The sequence below is a fragment of the Camarhynchus parvulus genome, chromosome 1 (assembly GCF_901933205.1).
Source record: "Camarhynchus parvulus chromosome 1, STF_HiC, whole genome shotgun sequence".
In the NCBI taxonomy this organism is placed as follows: Eukaryota; Metazoa; Chordata; class Aves; order Passeriformes; family Thraupidae; genus Camarhynchus; species Camarhynchus parvulus.
Window position 1 is genome coordinate 106,551,457 of NC_044571.1, and position 21,081 is coordinate 106,572,537.

At 38.0% G+C, this 21,081-nt stretch overlaps 1 protein-coding gene across 5 annotated transcripts in view; it reads right to left on the reverse strand.

The window, feature by feature from the left end:
• The window catches only part of ROBO1 (roundabout guidance receptor 1), a 688,715-nt gene that overhangs the window by 47,139 nt on the left and 620,495 nt on the right, over nt 1–21,081 (reverse strand). For 4 of the 5 annotated variants that reach the window (XM_030954625.1, XM_030954591.1, XM_030954609.1 and 1 more), the window contains 10 exons: nt 18,726–18,734; nt 15,894–16,018; nt 13,789–13,960; nt 11,136–11,341; nt 9,665–9,746; nt 9,342–9,510; nt 9,077–9,243; nt 5,886–6,007; nt 3,795–4,026; nt 2,421–2,542 (listed from right to left, as the gene is read on the reverse strand). In XM_030954625.1, the coding sequence (XP_030810485.1) occupies nt 2,421–2,542; nt 3,795–4,026; nt 5,886–6,007; nt 9,077–9,243; nt 9,342–9,510; nt 9,665–9,746; nt 11,136–11,341; nt 13,789–13,960; nt 15,894–16,018; nt 18,726–18,734 (1,406 nt within the window). The remainder of the gene's footprint in view (nt 1–2,420; nt 2,543–3,794; nt 4,027–5,885; nt 6,008–9,076; nt 9,244–9,341; nt 9,511–9,664; nt 9,747–11,135; nt 11,342–13,788; nt 13,961–15,893; nt 16,019–18,725; nt 18,735–21,081) is intronic. The other variant, XM_030954600.1, reaches the window with a different exon arrangement.

A 21,081-nucleotide genomic window follows, 5' to 3' on the forward strand; every position in this document is an offset into this window, starting at 1 on the left:
TATCTCACCTTCAGGACATTATAAAGACCCTTTTTCCTCCTCTGGATGCCACGGACTGCAACAAGGCTAGTGGGACACTGTGAGGATGTGAAATGCATTTTAAGTTCCTTTGAAATTGAATCCCAGCACAGGATATGTGTAAGTGCTGCTGCAGAGCAGGTCAGAGCACATGAAGGGAATCTCTTTTTTGTGTTCTGACACTACATAGAGACTGTTTCAATCAGTGCTAGGGGTAACACTATTACTAATACTGCTCTTGAATCCTAAAGGATGGGCACAAAAATGCTCTTATATAAATAAGAACTCAATTAAGTGAGGAACAAAAGATTCAAATCTACATTTGGACTTAAGTCAATTTCACAGGAATTATTCCTGCTACCTTGTAAAATGGTGCATGTGCAAACAATGAAACATTTATTTCATTATGAACTTGTAATCATGAACTACTAATTCAGAAAAAAAAGCTTCTGTTTTTAGGCGCTCAAATACATGGAGAAGTGCATGAAACAAGAATGTCAGGTCAAACATTAAGTTGCTCAGTACTTGCCACCCTACATTTGACTGTATACATAAATAGGCAAGTGAAAATAAACCTTTAGAATGTTATAAAAGAAGAATGAATTCACATTATAACAGACATGTACGGGAAGAGAGAATTAGTAGAACAAGAGAATTTATAACTTTGTGTTAGGGAAGGAAAAAATTACTTATGCTGTGAATTTGAATTTCTGGGGTTTTGTGTATGCTGCTGACAATTCTTCAATTAAGATAGTATCCTTCTTCCTATTTATTTTATCCTTTAATTAAAGTAGGTACACTCTTGCCTTTGATCTGAGCTGCTGAGAAAATAATGAACTGCCCCACATATGCATACTTTTTTTTTTTAATTTTCTGAGAGAAAAGAGAAGATAGAAAAACAAAAGGGGAAAAGAGAAAATTTCACAAGTCTTCTATTTGAATTTTTTTCTTGTTATTAGTTCTTAATCTAAAATCATCAGTTCTGCATTTCAGTAGTTTTTTTGACAAAACCAGTAATTACGTATAGCACCTTCAGTAGGAATGGCATATATATTTTCACAGATATTTTTTTATGTTGTTTTTCTGTCCATGGTGAAAAGCACAAAGGAAAACAATGGCATCAATGCAACAAATACAGATGCAAAATGTGCCACTGTGCCATCTACTGCTAAATAAGCACTACAGTGTGCTTGCTCCAGCACCTGGGAACCTGTCACCTCAAAATCCTGGGATTTGGGAGGTGGGGTATGGATAATATCCACTCAGAAATGTGAATTTACCGATTTTTATCATTGTTTCATTGCAACCTTAATATGCTTCTGATGCAGTTTCTTGTTTTAAATAATTCTCAAGGTCTGACTTTAAATAAAATAACTTCACAAGTATTTTTTCCAATTACATTGTATTATATATATGAAACTAGGTCATAAACAGATTTTATTTTACCAGTTGACCAGGTTCTGAAAAGGGTTTTATTATTCTAAATTGACCATGAAGCTTATAAATCTCTTCCCTTTCCCATTTTTACTAGAAGAAAAAAAAATCAGAATGAATTTTGATGGCTAGGAATATAGGTTTATAGCACTGTGTTTAAACCTAAAAAATAGCCAAGACATTCTCATTTAAAAGATTTTCTCAATAATGTGCATTTGAAGGGGACTAAAACCAAAGCTCCTGCTCTTCCATGGTTACAAAGCTTACTTGATATCTACATTTAAAACATCACTAGCTTGCTTAGGAAAAATAAACTTCATTTACTTTGCTATGTAAATTATCACCAAAAAATTTGAAATGCAAATACAGTATGTGTTCATAAATGAATGACAAACAATAAATATTTTTAATGTGCTTTCAATTTGTCTAAAATTAAATAACATAATGAGAACTGTCTTTGGAAGAAAAGAAAAAATTTCTATGCAGGAATAGATTTATTATCATAGAAGCACATTCTTTCCTTGAAAGTTTTCATTTGTTTTAACTACCCAGTTATGCATAATTTACTCAGATCTTAACACTGTTAATTATTATCTCTGAGCTTTTCAACTCATTAAGCCTGTTTATATTTACTACCTTGGCCAGTGTCTTAGAGTCACAAAGTGGTTCTCAAACAGGTATGATTCCCTCTCCTCCTTGTGTGTGCTCTTCCCAAGTCATAATGGAGGCAAGGCAGGAGCTGTTTTAATTAAGTGTTGACCCTTTGCTTTGATTTATGGAGGCTGTTTTAATTGCCTGACACCACCTAGGCAGAATCACTAAAAAGATGGAGTTTGATTCAAAGCTGTGACTTTCTCTCCCATTTTCTCTGAGTAACCAGAAGATGGAGCCAAGCACTCACGAACAGCCCTTCCCTCACAACCTGGCCACGTTCCCTCTGCCAGGGGACCCAGCCGTGCCAGCAGTACCTTATATTCCTGAACCATCCCGTTCTGGTTGTCCTCAGGGGGTGGCTGCCAGGTGACCACGATTGCTGTCCCGTTCCCATCGTTCTTAGTCACTGAAACACTCTGAGGTGGAGCGCTGGGAGCTGTTTGTTCAGAAAGAAGAATTGAATGGTTACGTCTGTCACACCCACAAGTGAATTTGTTCAAGTGGAAGATGCTTTCTGGGCTCTACAAATGCAATATTTTCTGCCCCACCCATCACTGAGGGCAGTTTGTGTCCACAAGATGAAGTGATATAGAAGTAAAATGTATGACCCAACAACCAGGCTCTGAGTTCTGCTGTAGTTTTGCTGTCCGGGACAGGAAAAGTAACACTCGAAATTGTACTCTCAGGTATCCATTACCTGCATGTCACAGTTCTGGGCATTGAGCTCCTCACTGGTCTCAAATCAGCTCACCCAGGATCAACAGTTTTGAAGAATAAATCTTATATAGTCCCCAGTCTAAATCTCAGTTCCTCTAGTGTGTGAAAAATAATGAGTAATACAAAACTTACTAAAATCTCGACATAATGTGTTAGTATTAACATATTTATAATAATAATAATTTAAGTTTTGAATTTGAAATAATCCTTCTAAAAAGTGGATGCTTAGCTGACACAGTATGAATGCAGCTATGCATACCTTTTGAACCATGTGCAGCAATAAACTGGAGCTACACAGCATTTCAAGTGGGGGAGGAAGATAGCAAGGGAAAGGTTGCACATCCTAGCAGAAGCACCAAAATCCCTATTCAGAGGCAACTGGCCACCTTGCATACTTATCATGCCTGTGCAGCAACAAAAAGAAGAGCTTTATGAACCTTGTCTTTTTAGCACATGTATGAGATGGAAATACATAATTTAGTCCACTCTATCCGTTGCCCTCATTCATCTTTCCATTTTGTCTCACTGATTGATCCACATATAAAAGCCTTCTAAAAACCGTGGTTTTCATTCCCCCAGCTACACTGCTTTGATGATTTCTGTGGTGTCTGCTATCTACTCAAGATAGTGATTAGCAAGTGCTTGAATCTGACAGAAGTCACTTGTGACCAGCCCATGAACTCAGCGGGGAGGAGTGCGCACACAGCAGGGAAGATAAAAAAGCGCATTTCTCATTGTGTGTTGGAGGGGATTTTTGCACATCCCTCTCTCTCTGTCTCTCATGCCTGGCTCAGAATATTTACTTCTGTGTCACCAAACAATTCACATAATGATCGGTCTCCTCTGCCACAGATTGCTGCTCTCAAACAGCATGCACTTCAAACAAGATCAAATAATGAACATATCAGAGGAAAGCCGGCCAGGCTGCTACTTCAAAAAGGAAAGATGGAGACAGTCTAGCTCCTACTTGCCTTCTTCCAGGGTCTTTGCAAATTTCACTTCACTATCTGCTCCCTGAAACTCATTAAAGAAAGGGCGGGCCTTGATTTCGTAGTTTACGCCTTTCTTCAGCTCCGGAATGATAACACTGTTTTTGGTGGGAGTCCTCACTTCAAAGATCAACCACTCTGATTCTCCATAAGATGCTGGTGTAGGCCGGTACAGAATTTTATATCCTTGAATATACTGGGATTGCTGGTCCACCTGGCAAGAGAGCAGAACACAGAACACTTCCATAAACAGGCAGGAACCAGGGGAGATGCCCATGACACCGTGCACGGCCCCTGGACTATCCCTCACGCTACTCAAAGCAAACATCACTGACAAAGCAGATAAAGGCTCCTTGCATTACAGCAAATTACAGGCCTGACTCACAAGTGCATTAATCCCTTTGATGCTGGTAGAACTGCGCTGGTTTCCCTGGATTTAGGCAGGCATTAAAGGGGGATAATGAAGTTGTATAATATCCCCCAGTTCCATGAAATGAACAGTCTCTGCATCCATGGAGGAAAAGAGCTCAGCACAGGTCAGACTGCTGCCCAATTCAATCTGCAGAGCAGGGCTGGACACATGGGGAAAGGGAGATCTACAGTGCCACAGCTCAGGGTGATGAATGTGGAGATCAAAGAGTGAGCCCGTCAACTCTCCCAAGGTGTGGAAACTTCCTAAAACCCGTGAAATAAGCACCACTTCCTGCCTGCTCCTTTTTGGAGAAAGCAAATTGAGCGGGCGGCCAGCTGGCACTGTGGCTGTGGCTGGGCTCTGTCAGAGGGCAGATCTCTCCAAAGACTTCCCCCATGTCCACCTAGCCAGTGGGAGGCCCTTTGCTAGAAGGAAAGGGCCAGGATGCAAGAGGGAACATAAAACTCAGTATGGTTACATGGATGAGACTTGGAAAAGCAAATCAAGCTGATGCTCAGTGGTCCTGAGTGCTTTTCAAACTAAGGCAATTTTATACTAAATGTATGGAGAAAGAGATCTGAGTCAAGGGCAATATGTCTGACTATAGCTGAAACAGAAAGCTACCTTATACAACTGATCTTTTGTGGAGCACTCACTATCTTTTTAACTGCTGGTTTCAATTTCTGATGAATAAGGAAGTCTAATAACAAGCACAATAAAATTTTTAAAGTGCATCAGATTTTCCTGTTTTCAAAAATCTCATACAATGATATATAATAAAACTGTGTGCTGGCAATTTTAACCCAAAGAGTAACACATTTCATTTTTAATAATCACATAAAGAATGCATGTGTTAGCTGAAACTGAGGTAATGCTTATTTTTGAAATTGCAGAGAAGCCACAGGCCACCCAAGAGACTGACAAAAGCTGCCTGTCTGGAAAAGGTTGTTCTGTAAGTAAAGGTCAAACAAAATTTGCTAGGAACCTCAAAGATGCATAAGTTTAAAACAGGAGATTGCCTGCTGCAGGTGGCCATACTGCAGGTGAGAGTGTAATTACTGTGCAACACAGCAGACATTACTGCAGCATCGAGGAGCTCTGGGTGTAGGTCAGGACTCCTTTGGACTACAGCTCTTCTACAAAGTCAAAATGCCTTTTGTTCCTGTTCAAAATATTCTGCCATGGCATGGCAGGAGCTACAGCCTGTGCTGTCCCACGCTACCCCGGCAATATATTGGAATACTCAGATGGAATTCCCACAAAGACCTCAAAACTCACTCCTTATGGTTTTATTACTGTACATGGTATAATTATATCCCCAACTTTTCCTTACTTCTGCATTCCATTTTCAAACTGATCGTTGAGTTACATTCCTCACTCTCTCAGTTCCTCTGCTATGACCTCCACGTGCCCAACCTTCTTCTTTCCTGCTGCCAGAGCAACATCAATATGACATTGTCTTTTTTACCTCTTCTCCCTGCACCAGGTGTACTCAGTGAAATTTAATGAAAAAGCAGAGCACAAGTAGCACTTTTCCTGGGGAAAAAATATTTCCAAGCATACCAAACTACTCAGCTTCTTAAAGTGTGACCCTACTGCAGTGGAAGTAGGACATCTCAGCAGGACATGTAACCACCAGGAGGGCACAGGTTTGTACTCACAGTCCAATGAACTTCGATTGAGGAGGAAGAAAGGATGGTAGGGTTGTGCAGGTGTAGCACCACGTCACCCAGCTCTCTCTGGACCTGCTTGTGATCCACACCTTGACTTGTTGGTGGAACATCTGCAATAATTTAAGATTCCATTCTCACAAGTACACATGATTGTTGAAATAAGTACATGCAAATACAAACGAGTATGTCAGAAAGTTTATGATGCTATCACTATTGAAGTTGAACCTAAGTACTTCCTAATCATGTCAGAAAAAACTACATGAAGCATTTTCTTGAGCAAATCACAAACGTTTAGTTAGTACCGACTCAAGACACTGCACTTCCTTTGACAGAAATGTGAGGGTAATGCTGCACAAAAAGACACACCACACTCAAGGACTGCTTTGGTAAATGCCTACAGCAGCAACTCTTTATTCTTTCCTGCTGGGAAAACATTCTATTGCCCACTGCCAATTCCAACAGAAAAGGAAACCTATAAAGAGCAGCAAAAGCAGAAGCTGTATCTTTAGATAAATTCATGACAAACTTACTTGGTGTTACTACAAAATAATGTTAACAAGCAGAGAAAAGACAAATTAGTCATATGGCTGCAGCTTCTCTAATGGCAAGAGGCTTCTGTAAACAGGAGGCAGAGCCCAGTTGAGAGCTGTCTGGATCGTCTGATATTTGGTCTATCCTATAGCTGGAAGGATTATTCATATGTATGAAGGGACAAATTCCTCTCAAAACACGCAATAGTATGACAAAACCACATATTTTTTGCATACTGAGCCCTTGGAAAGCACATTTAACTGAAATGGAATGACTGTCAGATGTGTAAAATTTACAGGGTAATCACTAAGAGGGTATCCAAAATGTACTATGGAAAGCAGAGTAACAGTTTCTGTTCTAGGTTCACATCTCACTCCTTGATCACCTTATTTTAAACAAATACAATGCTGACTATGGCTAAAATTCTATGACTGGAAGTTCATGAAAAGTACTTGCAGTCATTACTACTGAAGGTAATGTGTAGTCAGTGAGTGACAAATCTGGATTCTTAGCAAGCAACATTGGTAATTACAAAAGAACAAAACCAAAAAATCCTCCACTGAGTCACTGCTATATCCAGTGACTATAACATGTAGTATGTTCTGCAAACAGTCCATTATCACACTATTTCCATCCTCCCAAAGTTCGAAAGCATAAAGATAAAAGCTTCTGTTTGGGAGCATTGCCTAAATATCACCCTGCTCAGAATGTAACAGGAAAGCCAGTGGGATAATTAGTTCTAGCTTTGCTAGTCAGAAGAGATGAGTCATCCACAATATGGATCAAACTCTTCACAGGCTGAGCCATTTGCACATCTGTGCTATAAAATGATTTGTGTGCTCTCTTGTTTTGGCTCCAAGCTTCCAAGACAGGGACTGTCAGTGAAAACACCCAGGAATGAGGTTGTTAATGTCTGTAAAGTGTGAAGATGAAGGTACTAGGCAGGCAGTGCTGAAGGGATGAAGGCACTGAAGACAGTAACCTACCTTCATCTCGGTTTGTGGAATGAACAAGCAGTTAGGACCAGACTATACCACCCTCATGACAAAAGCCAACTGGAAATTTCTGAACTTTCTTAGCTAGACCACAACTTAAACAAAAATGAAATGATATTGGAAGAAGAGCAGAACTGGTCTAAAGGACTTGCCACCCAACACTTTTGACACGTTTCTTAAAATTGGAGAAAATTTTATATGTTAGTTGCTATTTTCACTGAGGCATTGTGCAGCTCTTGGGTTTTCAGCTCTACTAAGTACCCAGAGAACAGTGAAGCTTTTCCATGTCATTATAAACCATTCAGCTGAGTGAACAGAACATTTGCTGTTTCTCAGAATCAGGTCAGTAATCAGTTAGTTTTGGACAGACACAATACTTCTCATCTCCAGAAATGAAACTACACTACATGAAAAACAGGCTCGTGCAGCTCTATTCCCAGAAATCAGGAATCACTAAAAGGTTATTAAATCTCTTCCTGGTAACAGACTTGGGAACCTGTGCAATCCTGATTTTCCATGGGGCTGTGACTCTGCTGTCCATACATATCCACTGAAATTGTCAGCCATCAGGAGAAATGCATAATACCAAAAGGCAGCAATGTGAAACTGGTCACCCCCCAGGGGACATGAGAAAGCCTGGCTTTCAGACCAACTACAGAAAACATGAGAAGTCACCAAAGAAAAACCCTTTGTTTCCTTTAGAGAACTTCCTTTCAAAAACTAACATGTACTTACTTACACAAACAAAGAAACAAACATGCAACACAGACACTCTTAATAAGCCAGTGGGTCAATTTCTCCAGTAAGTAGGAAGATCAGAAAAACAAACAAACAAAAAAAAAGACAATCTTTATCACTTTTTCTTTGAAAAAGAGTGTGTCTATTTTTCTCCTTCTTAAGAATCTAAGCTTTTCTGCTGGAAAAATGCAGGCTTCAGAGCTGCAATGCATTATTCCCTGTACATCATCCTAGGTGTTATTTACAGGCTACAGTGAATACAAAGATAGTTTTAATTTTACATAGCTGGACTCAGTCCATAGCTGGACTTCAGTCACAGCTGGAGTCAGTGGGTGACTCCTTCATTCACTTCTACCCAGACTTTTCTTCCACTTGGCTATCTGTAAGCACAGCTTTCTACCCTATTTTACTTCCAACAGTTGTACTATGGAAACACTTGTAACATACTGCCAAAACCTCTTTACTGGTTCGTGATGCCAAATTCCTTCAAATTTTCAACTTTTCTCTTTCCTATTGCAGCAGAAAGCAACTTAGATTACATGCTGTTTCTTTCCCTGTCTCAGTCTTGAGCCTTATTTGATTCACTGGACATAGTAATAAAATTTCCATGGAATTTGAGGATTTGTATGGGAACTCAAAAACACAAGGATTACTTTGGTTGCTAGCAAGAGCTATTCTGCAAGTTGTAACTACCTTTGGATAGGAGATACTAGGGTTCCCTTAGGCAATGCAACATGCTGTCAGAGTCTGTGTTACAGAGAAATGCAAGTTTAAGCACTGTATTTTACTGTAGTATATATTATGGCCATGATAGGTAGACAGTCCAAAGCTACCATTATTCCTGCATCTGGTATTCCTTAAGCAACTTGTGATAGCTGCTGTGGACACCCAAAATGTTCAGTATCAGAAACTTACCTTGAGTTTTCACTGGATCAGATATTTGGCTTGGGTCGCTCAGCCCATATGCATTAGCTGCTCTCACAAGGAAGAGATAAATTGCATTAGGTTTTAGCCCTTTAACTGCAAAACTCTCAGTTTTCACATTTTCAGCTACAGTTTGCCAGCTGCTCCCTGATGCATGGCTAAGGATAAAACACACAACAGCAGGTTAGCATGTGGTTCTTTAGCAACACATTACACATAAACGTAGAGACAGCAACATCACACGAGACTCACACACCTGAAGGCCTCAATTATGTAAGAGGTTGGTGTTGCACCTGAATTCAAATTTGGTTGCCATGACAATGTTACTGTGTTTCTGCTGACATCTGTAACCTCAGGCTTTGATGGAGCACTAGGAATCAAGTTTGGGTCAGTGGGTCTTGGTGGCTGCACTGGGACGCCAAACTCTGACAAAAGGAGAGAGAAACGCTGAGTATGGACAGGAAGCAGCTGTAAGCTAAATGCTGCTCACATCTGCACTGGCAATTTATGACAGAGTCAGATAACTTCTACATTTCAATTTCTGCTTCTCCTTCATGTATTTTCTCCTGATGGAGTTACCTTGGACCTCTATGAACGCGCTCCACGTGGCTTCGCCACTCGGGGTTGAGGCAATGCAGGTGTAGCGGCCGGTGTCACCCAGCTGAATGGGAGAGGAGAAGAATAAATATTTGAAACAATCAGGCACTCAGTGGGCTAGAAAAGCAATTACAGCTCTCCACGTTCCCCCATGAATATGGATAAAGGTATTAGCCTGCAAAAACTTTGCAGCAGAAACTCTCCTTCCATTAGAAGTTACTATTTTGACAATGCAAAAAATGGGTGTTTATTTCTGAGCAGTCACAAAAGAATCAGAAATGCAGATTGTAATTTAATGTTAACTATTCTGCAATGAGCAAACTGAAGGCCATTTCCTGTAGCATTTATTCCTTACTCTTCAGAGGTCCTAACAACTAAATTGAGAAGGAACTCAGATGACAAGACCCAATGTAACTGTCAACCTTCTACATAAATAATGCCCGGGGATTTACCAGGATTGGAGCACTGGAAAACAAGTCATCCTTAAAGCAAAGCTTAAATATTGCACAGGGTACATATGAGGCTCCCTGTGTTAGTATAAATTTCACTCTACAGCCGACTCAAAAAAGAATCTCCATATGTTATCCTCATCCAGTTCTCTGTGTTGGATTATTTGTCCATATGTGACTTAATCACATTTCAAAAGTGTTTCTTTTATTTTTCCCCAAAAAAGAAATGCTCTCCTCCTCAGGTCCCAGCCTCAGCAGATGAACCAAACGGAAGTGATCACAAATCAGAGTTTCAAGCTCTAAGCCAGTCTAACTTGTAACTGGCAGCAGGGCAGCTCTAGGGAATATGGTAAAGTTATGTATTCAGCCTAATCTAAAACAAAATAAAACAAAAATTACTTCATTTCAAACCACAGAAAAGATAGAGAATATCTAGTATGCTACAACTTCACATCTTAGAACATTTTAAAGTGTGCAATGCATGACCAGCAGAAATACTGGCCAGGTACTATAAGTCCCTGAGGAAGTCAGGCATTTGTCAGGTTAACTATTTTAAGCTATGTTACACTGATGAGTGAGCATGTTTAAACACTAAAAGCTTTTATGAAAAAGCTATGTACATGATTCTATTACTGAATATGCTAAACAAAGGTTTTCTTTACAAAAATTTGAATTAACTAGATAATTTTAATCTATTAGTGCTAAAGCCCAAATAATGTAATGATTTGTCTTACTAAAATATATTCCCCTTTATGTTTTAAGTACCAAATAATTCCCTTAATTAATACCTTTTTAGAGCATTTTTCATTATGAAAATAATGTGCCCTAGGCAGGTGTTAAGCATAAAGAATGTACTATCTGAAAATATGAAGTATCAAGTATTTTAGTACATTTATGTAACCTTTCATTAATTCTAAACATAGGGTTTACTACATCAAAAATGCCTGGAGGTGAAAGCACAAAATGAAACAAAGCAAGAAAACCCATTTGCCAGTTCAGGCTACCTTGGCATATCTGATCTGCAGTGCTCCTGTCTCCAGCTGCTTGATGCGAGAGTCTTGGGTGGAGATGAGGATGCCATCCTTTTTCCAGAGGATGGTGGGCATTAAAGTGCCTGTGGCCACACAGTTCAGTACCAGAGTGCCATCCACAGCTACAGTCTGATTCACAGGACCCTGCCGGATGACAGGGGGCGGCCGGTCCGCAATCACTGCCAGGAGAAACAGCAGGAAAGACATCTCTGCAACTGGAAGCAATTTTCTAATCATCTAAGCAACAGCAGTTGCTTGAGGCTTTGAAACAAACTAAAAATAATTTAAAAAGTAATTAAAGTTGGAGGCATGCATTATTCAGGGCAGGGTGCATTATAATGATGCACAGCTAGGGATGTTTAAAATGATACACAACACAGTATTTTCAGAACAGAGAAAGTATTGCATATTACACACTGCTATCCTCCAGGCATTCTCCAAGTCCAATGTCTTTATGAAGTGATAATGGAAAAAGAAAGGACTTCCCAGATTCTTTGGCAAGGCAGAGATTTCACCTTCTCCATCTTTCACCACTGCCAGGCCTGTGTAACACAGCTCATAGTTCCAGCATTTAAAGACAGAGAAAAAGGAGGTAGGCAATCAGGGGGTAACCTCACAAATAGCTACTGCTTAAATAACCATTTTAATGTGCCAGCAACTCATCTTGGTGCTGTGTTGTAATCATGAGATGCCCAGCAGTATTGTAAAGCTAACACAAATGGATAGAACCATTGTGGAAAGTTCCTAAAGAAAGTTTCTTCTTCCTTGAAATATTTTTCCAGTAGTTTCTGACTTTTATGAGGACTTCAGAGCCACAAAGAAAATCCCACAATCCCATTGTCTATGTCAATTTTAATGCATCTTTCACACAATGCAAATTAAGTGCTATTGATGGGTCATTTAATTATACTGCACAGAAAAATATAAACCAGTCTCAGTATTCACTGAGAAAAAAAAAAAAGGTAATACTCCATTATGCAGAAAAGAGGTAAAAGTTATTTTTTGTGTTTTGGGGATCCACTTTAGCCATAATTTTAAATGTCATAAATCTGTTCAGCAGTGGCATGGGGCTCACGTGATTTAAAAACTGGTTTGGTAGCTGAAATATAAACCTGAAGTTCTGATAATCTGTGAACATTAGATATTTCTAAATTACTTTTCATAACAACAGACAGGATGTTAGCACTGGTTTTTTGGCTAAATTCCAACTCCCATAATTTCATTTGCATGTTCAAATGACATTCTGTTTTCAACTTCATTATTTATCCTTTGGTTCTTGTCCCAACCTGTTGCTACACACTTTAAGGCCATTAAAATCCTTCTCTGCATAGACAGACAAAATAAGCCTACTTATAATTTGCATTTGACTTTGACAAGTTTGTAAAGAACTTTACAGTTGACAAAGGTAAGGAGTTGACTGATCTGTGCTTTATAGGAGAAATCTAATGACACTGAAATTCATGGCTGATTTAAGGCCACTGAAGTTGATGGCAACTCCTCCTACCTTCAGGAAAACCATTAATAAAGTCATTCTAATATCTACAAATATGCAGCATATTCTGCCTCCACTTTTATAGAAGTACCAAAAACTGCCCCAAGAAATTATAAAAAAGCATCTACACATCAGATCAATCCAGAGAATATAGTAAAGAAAATGCATTTAAAATTATTATTTCAAAGTTCATATGGCATAGGTCATTAGCTGAAAACTTTTGTAAATTTACTTCTCACCCTGCCCTGGCCTTCTCCCCAGTGAAAAAAAATGGAAAAAAATGGAAAAAAGAAGATTAGGAAATGTGGCTTAAAATTTGTGAGGAGCCAGAAGGGATGTAGCCCTATTCCTCCTATGTCAATCCAGAAGGAGGAGGAGATAAATAAACAATTTTATACTACAGGTTCACTGCATATTTCTAGTACTTTATTATTTCTATGTTCTCTACAGGGCAAAGGGCTATTTTATAGAAGCTTCTCAGACAACAGCTTCTCTCTGCTCAAATCCTCTCACTTTTCCTCTGTAAATGCTAAGATTAGCATTTTCCCCGTGTATCTCTGCTGTTAAAAATAAGAAGTATTTCTGATAATTGGCAAACTAGCCTCACATTACTTGTTGTAGTCCTGTTCCCTGTAGCTTTCTCATCTTGTATTTCTTCCTAACTACTCCTAAAAAGGGATGCATAATTTCTGTTATTCAGTTGATCTCCATACAGGCTGATTTGTTTTTCTTCCTAGCTAAAACACAGTATTAAAAAACGGGGAAAAACTAGGTAAATGAAGGGCTAAGCAAATGGCTACACAATAAAAGGGATAAAGAACCAAGCAGCAAGCAATCTGAAAGTAAATTAAATCAAGTGGGAGAAGCTAAAAAAGAGACAGATAAAAATTAACAGATCTGACAAAAATTCATACACTGAATATACTTACCAAGTACAAAATGGAAATATAGAGTTACACATCATCCACAATTGTAAGCCCCTGACAGAGATGGCCAAACCAGGATTTTTATGTTCAAAGAAACATGCAATCCACATTTATGCAAAACAGATTTCAAAGTAGTGTCACAGCAGCGCACTGCTGTCTTCAAACAAAAATAAAAAACTTGGAAACGATAAAATGAATCTGTGATTACCATCTGTAACTTCCAAGTAGGCTTTTGTTATGATACTTCCTGCAACATTTAAAGTCTGGCAGATGTAGTACCCCACATCAGATCTCTGGACATTGGTGATGGTGAGGTCTCCTGTCTGGGAAACTGAAAATCTGCTGGATGACTGAGGGGGCTGGTATGAGAACAGCAGATTCTAAAAGATGGACAGGAAAGAAAGTGGGGAAAAAATAGGTTATATAAATTCAAATATCAATATGCATAACTTTAATACAGCTAAACAAATTAATCTTTTCATATTATACAGAAAACATTCTGCTCTTCATGTCTTAAGCATGTCTATACCACAGTGTGCATAGCTTCTCTAGGATTTTTTAATGGTAAAATAGGTGCAGATGTGCACAACGAATTGTGTAAGACTTTTGAGATTGCTCTAACAGTCTCCAAGATTGATACTGGGCTTTGCATCAATTGCAACAGAGTCTAGTGAAGATGTGAAATGTACAGATACCACAATAGTGCAAGCAGCTGTGGTGAACCTCAGTAATTTGCTTCAATGTTCTTTTTTAGAACTTGCTCCAGGGCATTCGTTTGCTTTCATTTAAATGCAGATGGTGGTTTACTTATCTGTATTTTAACATTTGCCTTCCTACAAATGGAGCAGTTTTTAAAAAAAGAGATGCTCTATAGGTCTCTCTGAATAGAGTGTTTGTGTTTTATGAAAAGTTGTATAATACTGAATTAAATCTAAATTAAATACTGTATAATCTAAATTAAATTAGATAGTTTGGGTATGAAGTACATAGTGTTTACCAAAAATCAGCTAGAGGTTGAATTTCTACCTCTGGCTGAACAACTTGTGAATAAGAATATTTGAGGATCACAGAGAGTATATTTATCTCTTTCTTGGCTAACTACATTTTGCATTTCCAAAAACTGTCCAAAGGAATGGGACACAACATCCTCCAGTACTAGAAGACCCTATCCTCGACCTCCTCTTTCATTTCTCTCAATCATCACAAGTGGTCACCACTCAGCTGAGTCAAAAATGAGTAGAAAAAGAAAAAAAAGATACACTAGACAGCATGTGGCAAAATAAAATAAAATAAAATAAAATAAAATAAAATAAAATAAAATAAAATAAAATAAAACAAAACAAATATAAATATAAAATAATAGTACACTGCTAAATATATACCACTGAAGATTATAATCTAAATTTGGTCAGTAGTCTAGTTGTATGTAGGTATTCAGACAAAAATGTTGCAAATGGAGTAGAGAAGCCCATCTCCAAGTGTTCTCAATTTCTCTGCCCTATTGTTTTGCAACACAAAGAACCCTGTCATATACTCTTGCACCATTCATTCCTTCATTCACATGAAAACCAGAATCCCATATTCCTTCTTTCCTCCCAATAAAGAATACTTTGTGTTACATACTTCCTTCAAAAGATGACTGAAAGAAAACTGCAATTCTCTTGCTGTGCTATATTGTGTTTCACCCAATAGCTTTCAAGATCCTTTACAAAGAAGAGGAAAATTATTTTCCCTCCCATTCAAATAAGGAACTTGGGAGAAAAAGTGACCTATTCAGCTATGGTCTGTCAGTCAGTGATGGAGTTGGAAAGTAGTTCTCCTCAGCCCAGAACCAGAGTCCTACCCATGAAGTGATGCAGATCAATGCAGCCAATAGTTTAGTTTGCCAGAAACTCAGAAACACATGGCAAACTAACAGCTGCACCATAAACCCAGAGCCAAACTTTCTGAAAATCTGGGATTGTCTGGGGGTTTGACCAAATTTCAGCATAAGCCATCTCTCCATTTCTTAAAAGTTCTCCCGTCAGGTGAAATAGATTATCAGAGCAGTGAAACATGGAATGTTTCTAGTTGATTCACAGATTTTTTTTTCATTCATGGAGAAAACAGGAGACAGCAAAACATAGATTTTTTTCTAGTAAGACTGACATCACCTAGCATGCACATGCGCCAGAAGCAAAGAATAAGTATCCAGCATCTCCAAGCTCTAGACTTTTTTCCACATCTTTAAAACAATAATCAAAATACTTTTCTGTCATATGAAACCATTTTTAGAAGAAACTGCCAGGAAGGAGGACAGAAAGGCTGTTTCACCTGGCTCCCTTCTCTCCTCCAGAAGATGGCTGGCTGAGGGTTCCCCGTCGCCTCACACTGGAACGTCACTGTCCTCCCCAGTGCAGCCACCTGGTCTCGAGGCTTTACAACAAACTGTGGGGGCTCTGAAAGGAAAACACCAACAATAAATCAATCACACAGCCATCAGCTGATTTGAAAGAACAATTTGCCTCCTGAGTTTTTATAGTATAAACCAGAACCGTTAAGTTTCCTTAATAAGGAGAGGCAGCACAAAGACACATTGGTCTCTAACAGCCACAGCTTCAGGATCACTCAGATCATCTTTTCTGTCTGGATTCCCAATTAAAACTCTGACTGTGCAACACATGCTTTTAGTGCTTACCCAGTGTACAAGGAAATGAGTCCCACCAGCTTGATGAGACAACTTGCAGAGCAACAGTCACCAATACAAACAAATCTGCTACAATTTGTTTTTTAAAGGAGGAATAGGGCTGCGAGCCAGAAGGGAGAAATCTTTGAGGGACAACTGGCCCAGGGGTCACACTTTGTTAAGGGCTGCAAGACACACTGCTGAGTAACTATGAATTCAGGCTTACACACACAAAACTCATCATCTCTGATTTAGGAAAGCTGAGGAGAGAAAAAGCCCTTAAGTGCTTATATAATAGACTATTGATGTAGTCATGATCTCAAAAAAACTTGAAGTCAAAAGCCCAAGAAATTCTATTCAAATTATAACCACTTAAAATCTCCAGTTCAAACACACTGAGAAGGAATGATTTTAAAGGAACAGCAGAGCTAAATGTCTTCCTCATTTACATATTCAAGAGCATGTTCAAACAAAATATATATGCAAATGAAGGCAAATTTGAAACATCTGCTCAGCCTAACATTATAGATACTGCCAGCATTGTTTGATTTATACTGACTTCAACAACCCCTTCATCCAGTAGTAAGTAGAATGTCAAAAAATCATGTCAGTCACATAAAAAAAAATCAGCATAGATGGCATTAGTGATGCTAGCACAGAAAAAAAGTCTAGCATGTTCTATAGGCTGTTAATTCTTGCTTCTTGAAAAATGTGCATTACATTAAAGCCCATTTATTTATTAATTTCCATTTTTTCTGATCATCTGCCTAAAACTAATTATGCTCTTCCCCTTCTTTGGATTGAGAATAAAGGGGATATTTTGTATCTGACTTTAGGAAATCAAATGATTTTGATATTCATTTCCTTTTTTTCCCTTGCGAGCATTGATGTTTTCACAAGATTTTCCTTGTAAAACAGTGCAAAATATGTAATTCAAAGATGTGTTTGGCAAACATCAAGCAGTAGTGGCTTTATCTAGAATAAATTCAATGACACTTAAGCCCTGTAAAAAAAAAATGCTTTCAGTGTTCCTATGGGCCAATTCTTGCAGTTATCTGTTCCCCCTGCCTTGTGTCTACTCCCTGGTGAGCTCATATCAGACTATATTCTTCCTACGGCCCTCCTCCTTTGAGAGGAATTTTTGAAGCATAACACTACTGTCTATATTTGGATGCAAATGCTACCTTTCCTAGCATTTCCTTAGATAAGAAATTATGCAAAGCAAAGCTAAGATTGACCCAATGTAATTAGCTGACTTCAAAACATTTAGCTCTGAAATGTCCAACCAGTACCTCGGAAGAAGATGTGGGAAGACTTTGACATGTCAGCAGGTTTGATTTGGGAGGGAGGGAGAACTGGCTGAGGGTTTGCCACGGGGTTGTGAGGCATGGAGGGGGGAAAATGGAGATGAGGGTGAAGCACCTTGGTTATGCTGCTAGATTCTACTAACAAGAATAAATTTAGCATACAGTTAAATGTAGGGCTTGGCAGGTTCTGTAATAGCCTCTGACACAATGCCACACAATGTGGAACTGAGGGCTTCTAAACCCTGTGCTAGTGCAGGGGATTTACGAGGTTTCAGGTTTTGTTGGACTCAAGGACAGGTACAACTATAAAGAAAATAAAATGGTTCTGACCACTAGAATCACCACTGTGATTATAGTACCACTTGAGGTTCTATAATCACAACCACCACTGGGTGGTTGCGATTATAGTACCTCAAGATGACCATTCAGGGACTACTTAACACAAAAAGGAAAGGGAATTTAGTCTTATAGGCAGCCATGGTAAAATTTATAAAATATAGACAGGTACATATTTCCCTAAGTATTATTCTAAATACATAGTTTGTATGGATACTACTCTAAAAATATATGCATATTGCCCATATATGTATTATTCTAAATCTATTGCAATTAAGGTAAATAATAGAAATCTTATTAGCTTCAATGTTAGAAGAATTAAACAGGATTAAGTGAAACTATTATTAAATTCCATTCTGTGTTAACTGTACTGAAAGCTTTTTCACTGCCTTATTTTTTTTAGCATAATTTAGTTTTATTTCACGCCTTGGGTCACATACATGTGGTATGTAATGATGGGACTGTAAAAGATGCTAAAATATTAGATCCCCGTTAGAAAATCCCAACTTCTATCCGAGAAACCTTTTAACCAAACACAATTTTTTTAGCACACTTTGAAGTTCAACCCATGCAGTCACTGAAGAAAGGAGACATTAGGATTTGACTCGCCACATCATATAAAAACAGAAAATTTGCAACCCATTACCTTTCTCTTTGCCATTAAGTTACCCATACTTCATGCAGAATTTATTCTGTTCGATGTGTCTTGCCAATAACAAGTGAAAGATGGGAGCTGAGTGGTTGGAGGACATGGAAGGGGATGGATGGGAAGGGGAGGAGAAGTTCCCGTCACAGTGACACGATGACTAGAAGATGGCCAATAAAATTTCAACTTACCAGACACAACTAAAAACAAAAACAAAACAAAAAGAAAACATGGAATAAATAAAATTGAAGCAGACATGAAACAAAGCCAAACAAAATTAAAATAAAAGCAAATTAAAAAAAAATTAGAAAATGGATCCTTAGTAAGGACCTTAGAAAGCAAACACATATTCTGATATATGAAAAATAGGTTTATAATGTTGAACGACATTTTTATATTTTGATTCTTAAACAGTAGTCTCTATCACATACTGAAAATTAGGTGGTAGAGGAAAATGGGTAACAGACTGAAATGACTGGCCAGGCACTCTAGGTTCTACTCCAAGCCTTTCTGATGAACTGAGGTGTACCTTGAGTAATTTTTTTTCCCCCCACATTATTATTATTCATTTGCATCAAGATTTTTCCATGGCAAAATTAACTTAAAATCTCCAGTAAATATCAATCTGCAACATTGCTGAAATTGAACAGTAATATTTACAGCCTTTCTAAAGAATCCACACATTTACAAATGGAATATATTTTTCTGAAACTAATATCTGTTAAAAAAGAAAGTTTTTTAAAAAATGAATAATATGGTAAGGCATTTAGGCCACACGCAAATCTCTTTAGTATAGGATTGCTGAGTCAAGGTCATAAGGCTCACTAATAAACCGTAAGTGCCAAGTATACCACAATTAAAACAAGTTTGAAAAGATTCTTAACCCTCTTAGTTGTCTCCCAAACTGGAATTTCATTAAAATATTCAAAACAAAACATTTATTAAAAACAATCGATTTTTCAATGGAAATTATCAGTGGTACATTATCAAATATTAAATTATCCTTCAACCATAGTTCAAAATTTTCAAAACCTTTGAAATGGCTCAGATCCTGGCAGCGTAACTTTGCTTATAAAAGATAGGCATGTTAGAAATTATTCCAACCTCATATCAGTGATGGAAGGAACAGATTGAAAATAAATAAAAAAAGCAGAAGTAATGCATTTTGAAAATATACACAGACACTGACCAAAACAAAGAAAAAAGCTAGTAAAAAAAGAGGTTAATTTGTGATAATTACAGTAAAGGTCAAAAATTATATAATCATTTAAATGCATGCTACACTTTGGTCTTATCACTTTATGCTGAGAGTAAACCAGCTCTTGTTCAGCACGGGCACACTTTCATATCGAGTAGCTAAGCACCCTCACTTCACCATCCTCTGATAAACACATGCAGGAAACCAATAATATCCACTTTGCCAACATTCATTAGGCATGAGGAATCCTGGCCTCCAGTTCTAATAAATACAGAGGACTCCAGGTGTATTACAAAAAAAAGCAGAAAGAAAATCAGATTGAATATCGGAATGTGGAACATGTTGAAGACAAGAACCTGCAACTGCACATGCCAAACCCAGATCAACCAGATTTGAGTTTTATAAGAGACTTTTTTTCTTAAGGAAATAATCTCAAAGAGAGGAAGTTTAAAATATCATTTTACAAAGATTTGAGTTTTAAGGAACTATTCTGGATGTGCACTAGCCTTCTTTAAATGGTATTTCTCAAAAAGAAAATCAGTGTGCATTACTCTGCTCAGATTATCTGTAAGTGGAGTGGCCAAGAAATGCTACACACGAATTCCTGAGAGAAATCTGCTCTTCCCCAGGATCCAGCTCCCAGCTACTCTTGTTCATGTGTAAGTCTGTATTTCCCAGCAACTGCTGCTTTTTAACTCAAAAGCTCTTTACTAAACTTACAATCTGACATGCTCTGGAATTAGACATGATTCTCCACAAAACACCACTCATTGTACATGAAACAGCCTGATAAGAGACTTAATGGAACGAAATTCTTGAACAGAGAAAGCAACTCTAAATTATTATTTTTTCATTTGTTGAGTAGTGCCAAGAAGAGGAAAGTTCAGCCTTCTCAGTAGCAATGCAGAGCTGCTCAAGTCCTCTACTCTAAAATGTCTAACAGGGTGCTCAATTATATTTCCATAAATTAAATTAACTTCTAAGCGCTGAATTTCCCCTTTTCTTTTTATTAGACATTTCTTACTGTAGGTCAAAAATAACCCTGTCAAGCAAATATATATTTTTTGCCCACCTGTGAAAACAGAGGGGACACTGATACATGAAAATAAATCCCTGTAGAAACAGGGCATCACATTGGTTGCAAATCTGTGGAAAGGGCAAAGGGTGAAGTTTCATAGAAAAAATTTGAACAATTCTGTCAGAAGGATATCATGTGGTTTAAAAGAACAACAATAATAGCAACATCTACAACAAAGACCACATTCTTAGTTTGATTTGCAGCCTATTGATATCTAAAGTTACTAAAACTGAGAAGCAAATAGTTTCTCCTCTATTATAGCACATTTTAT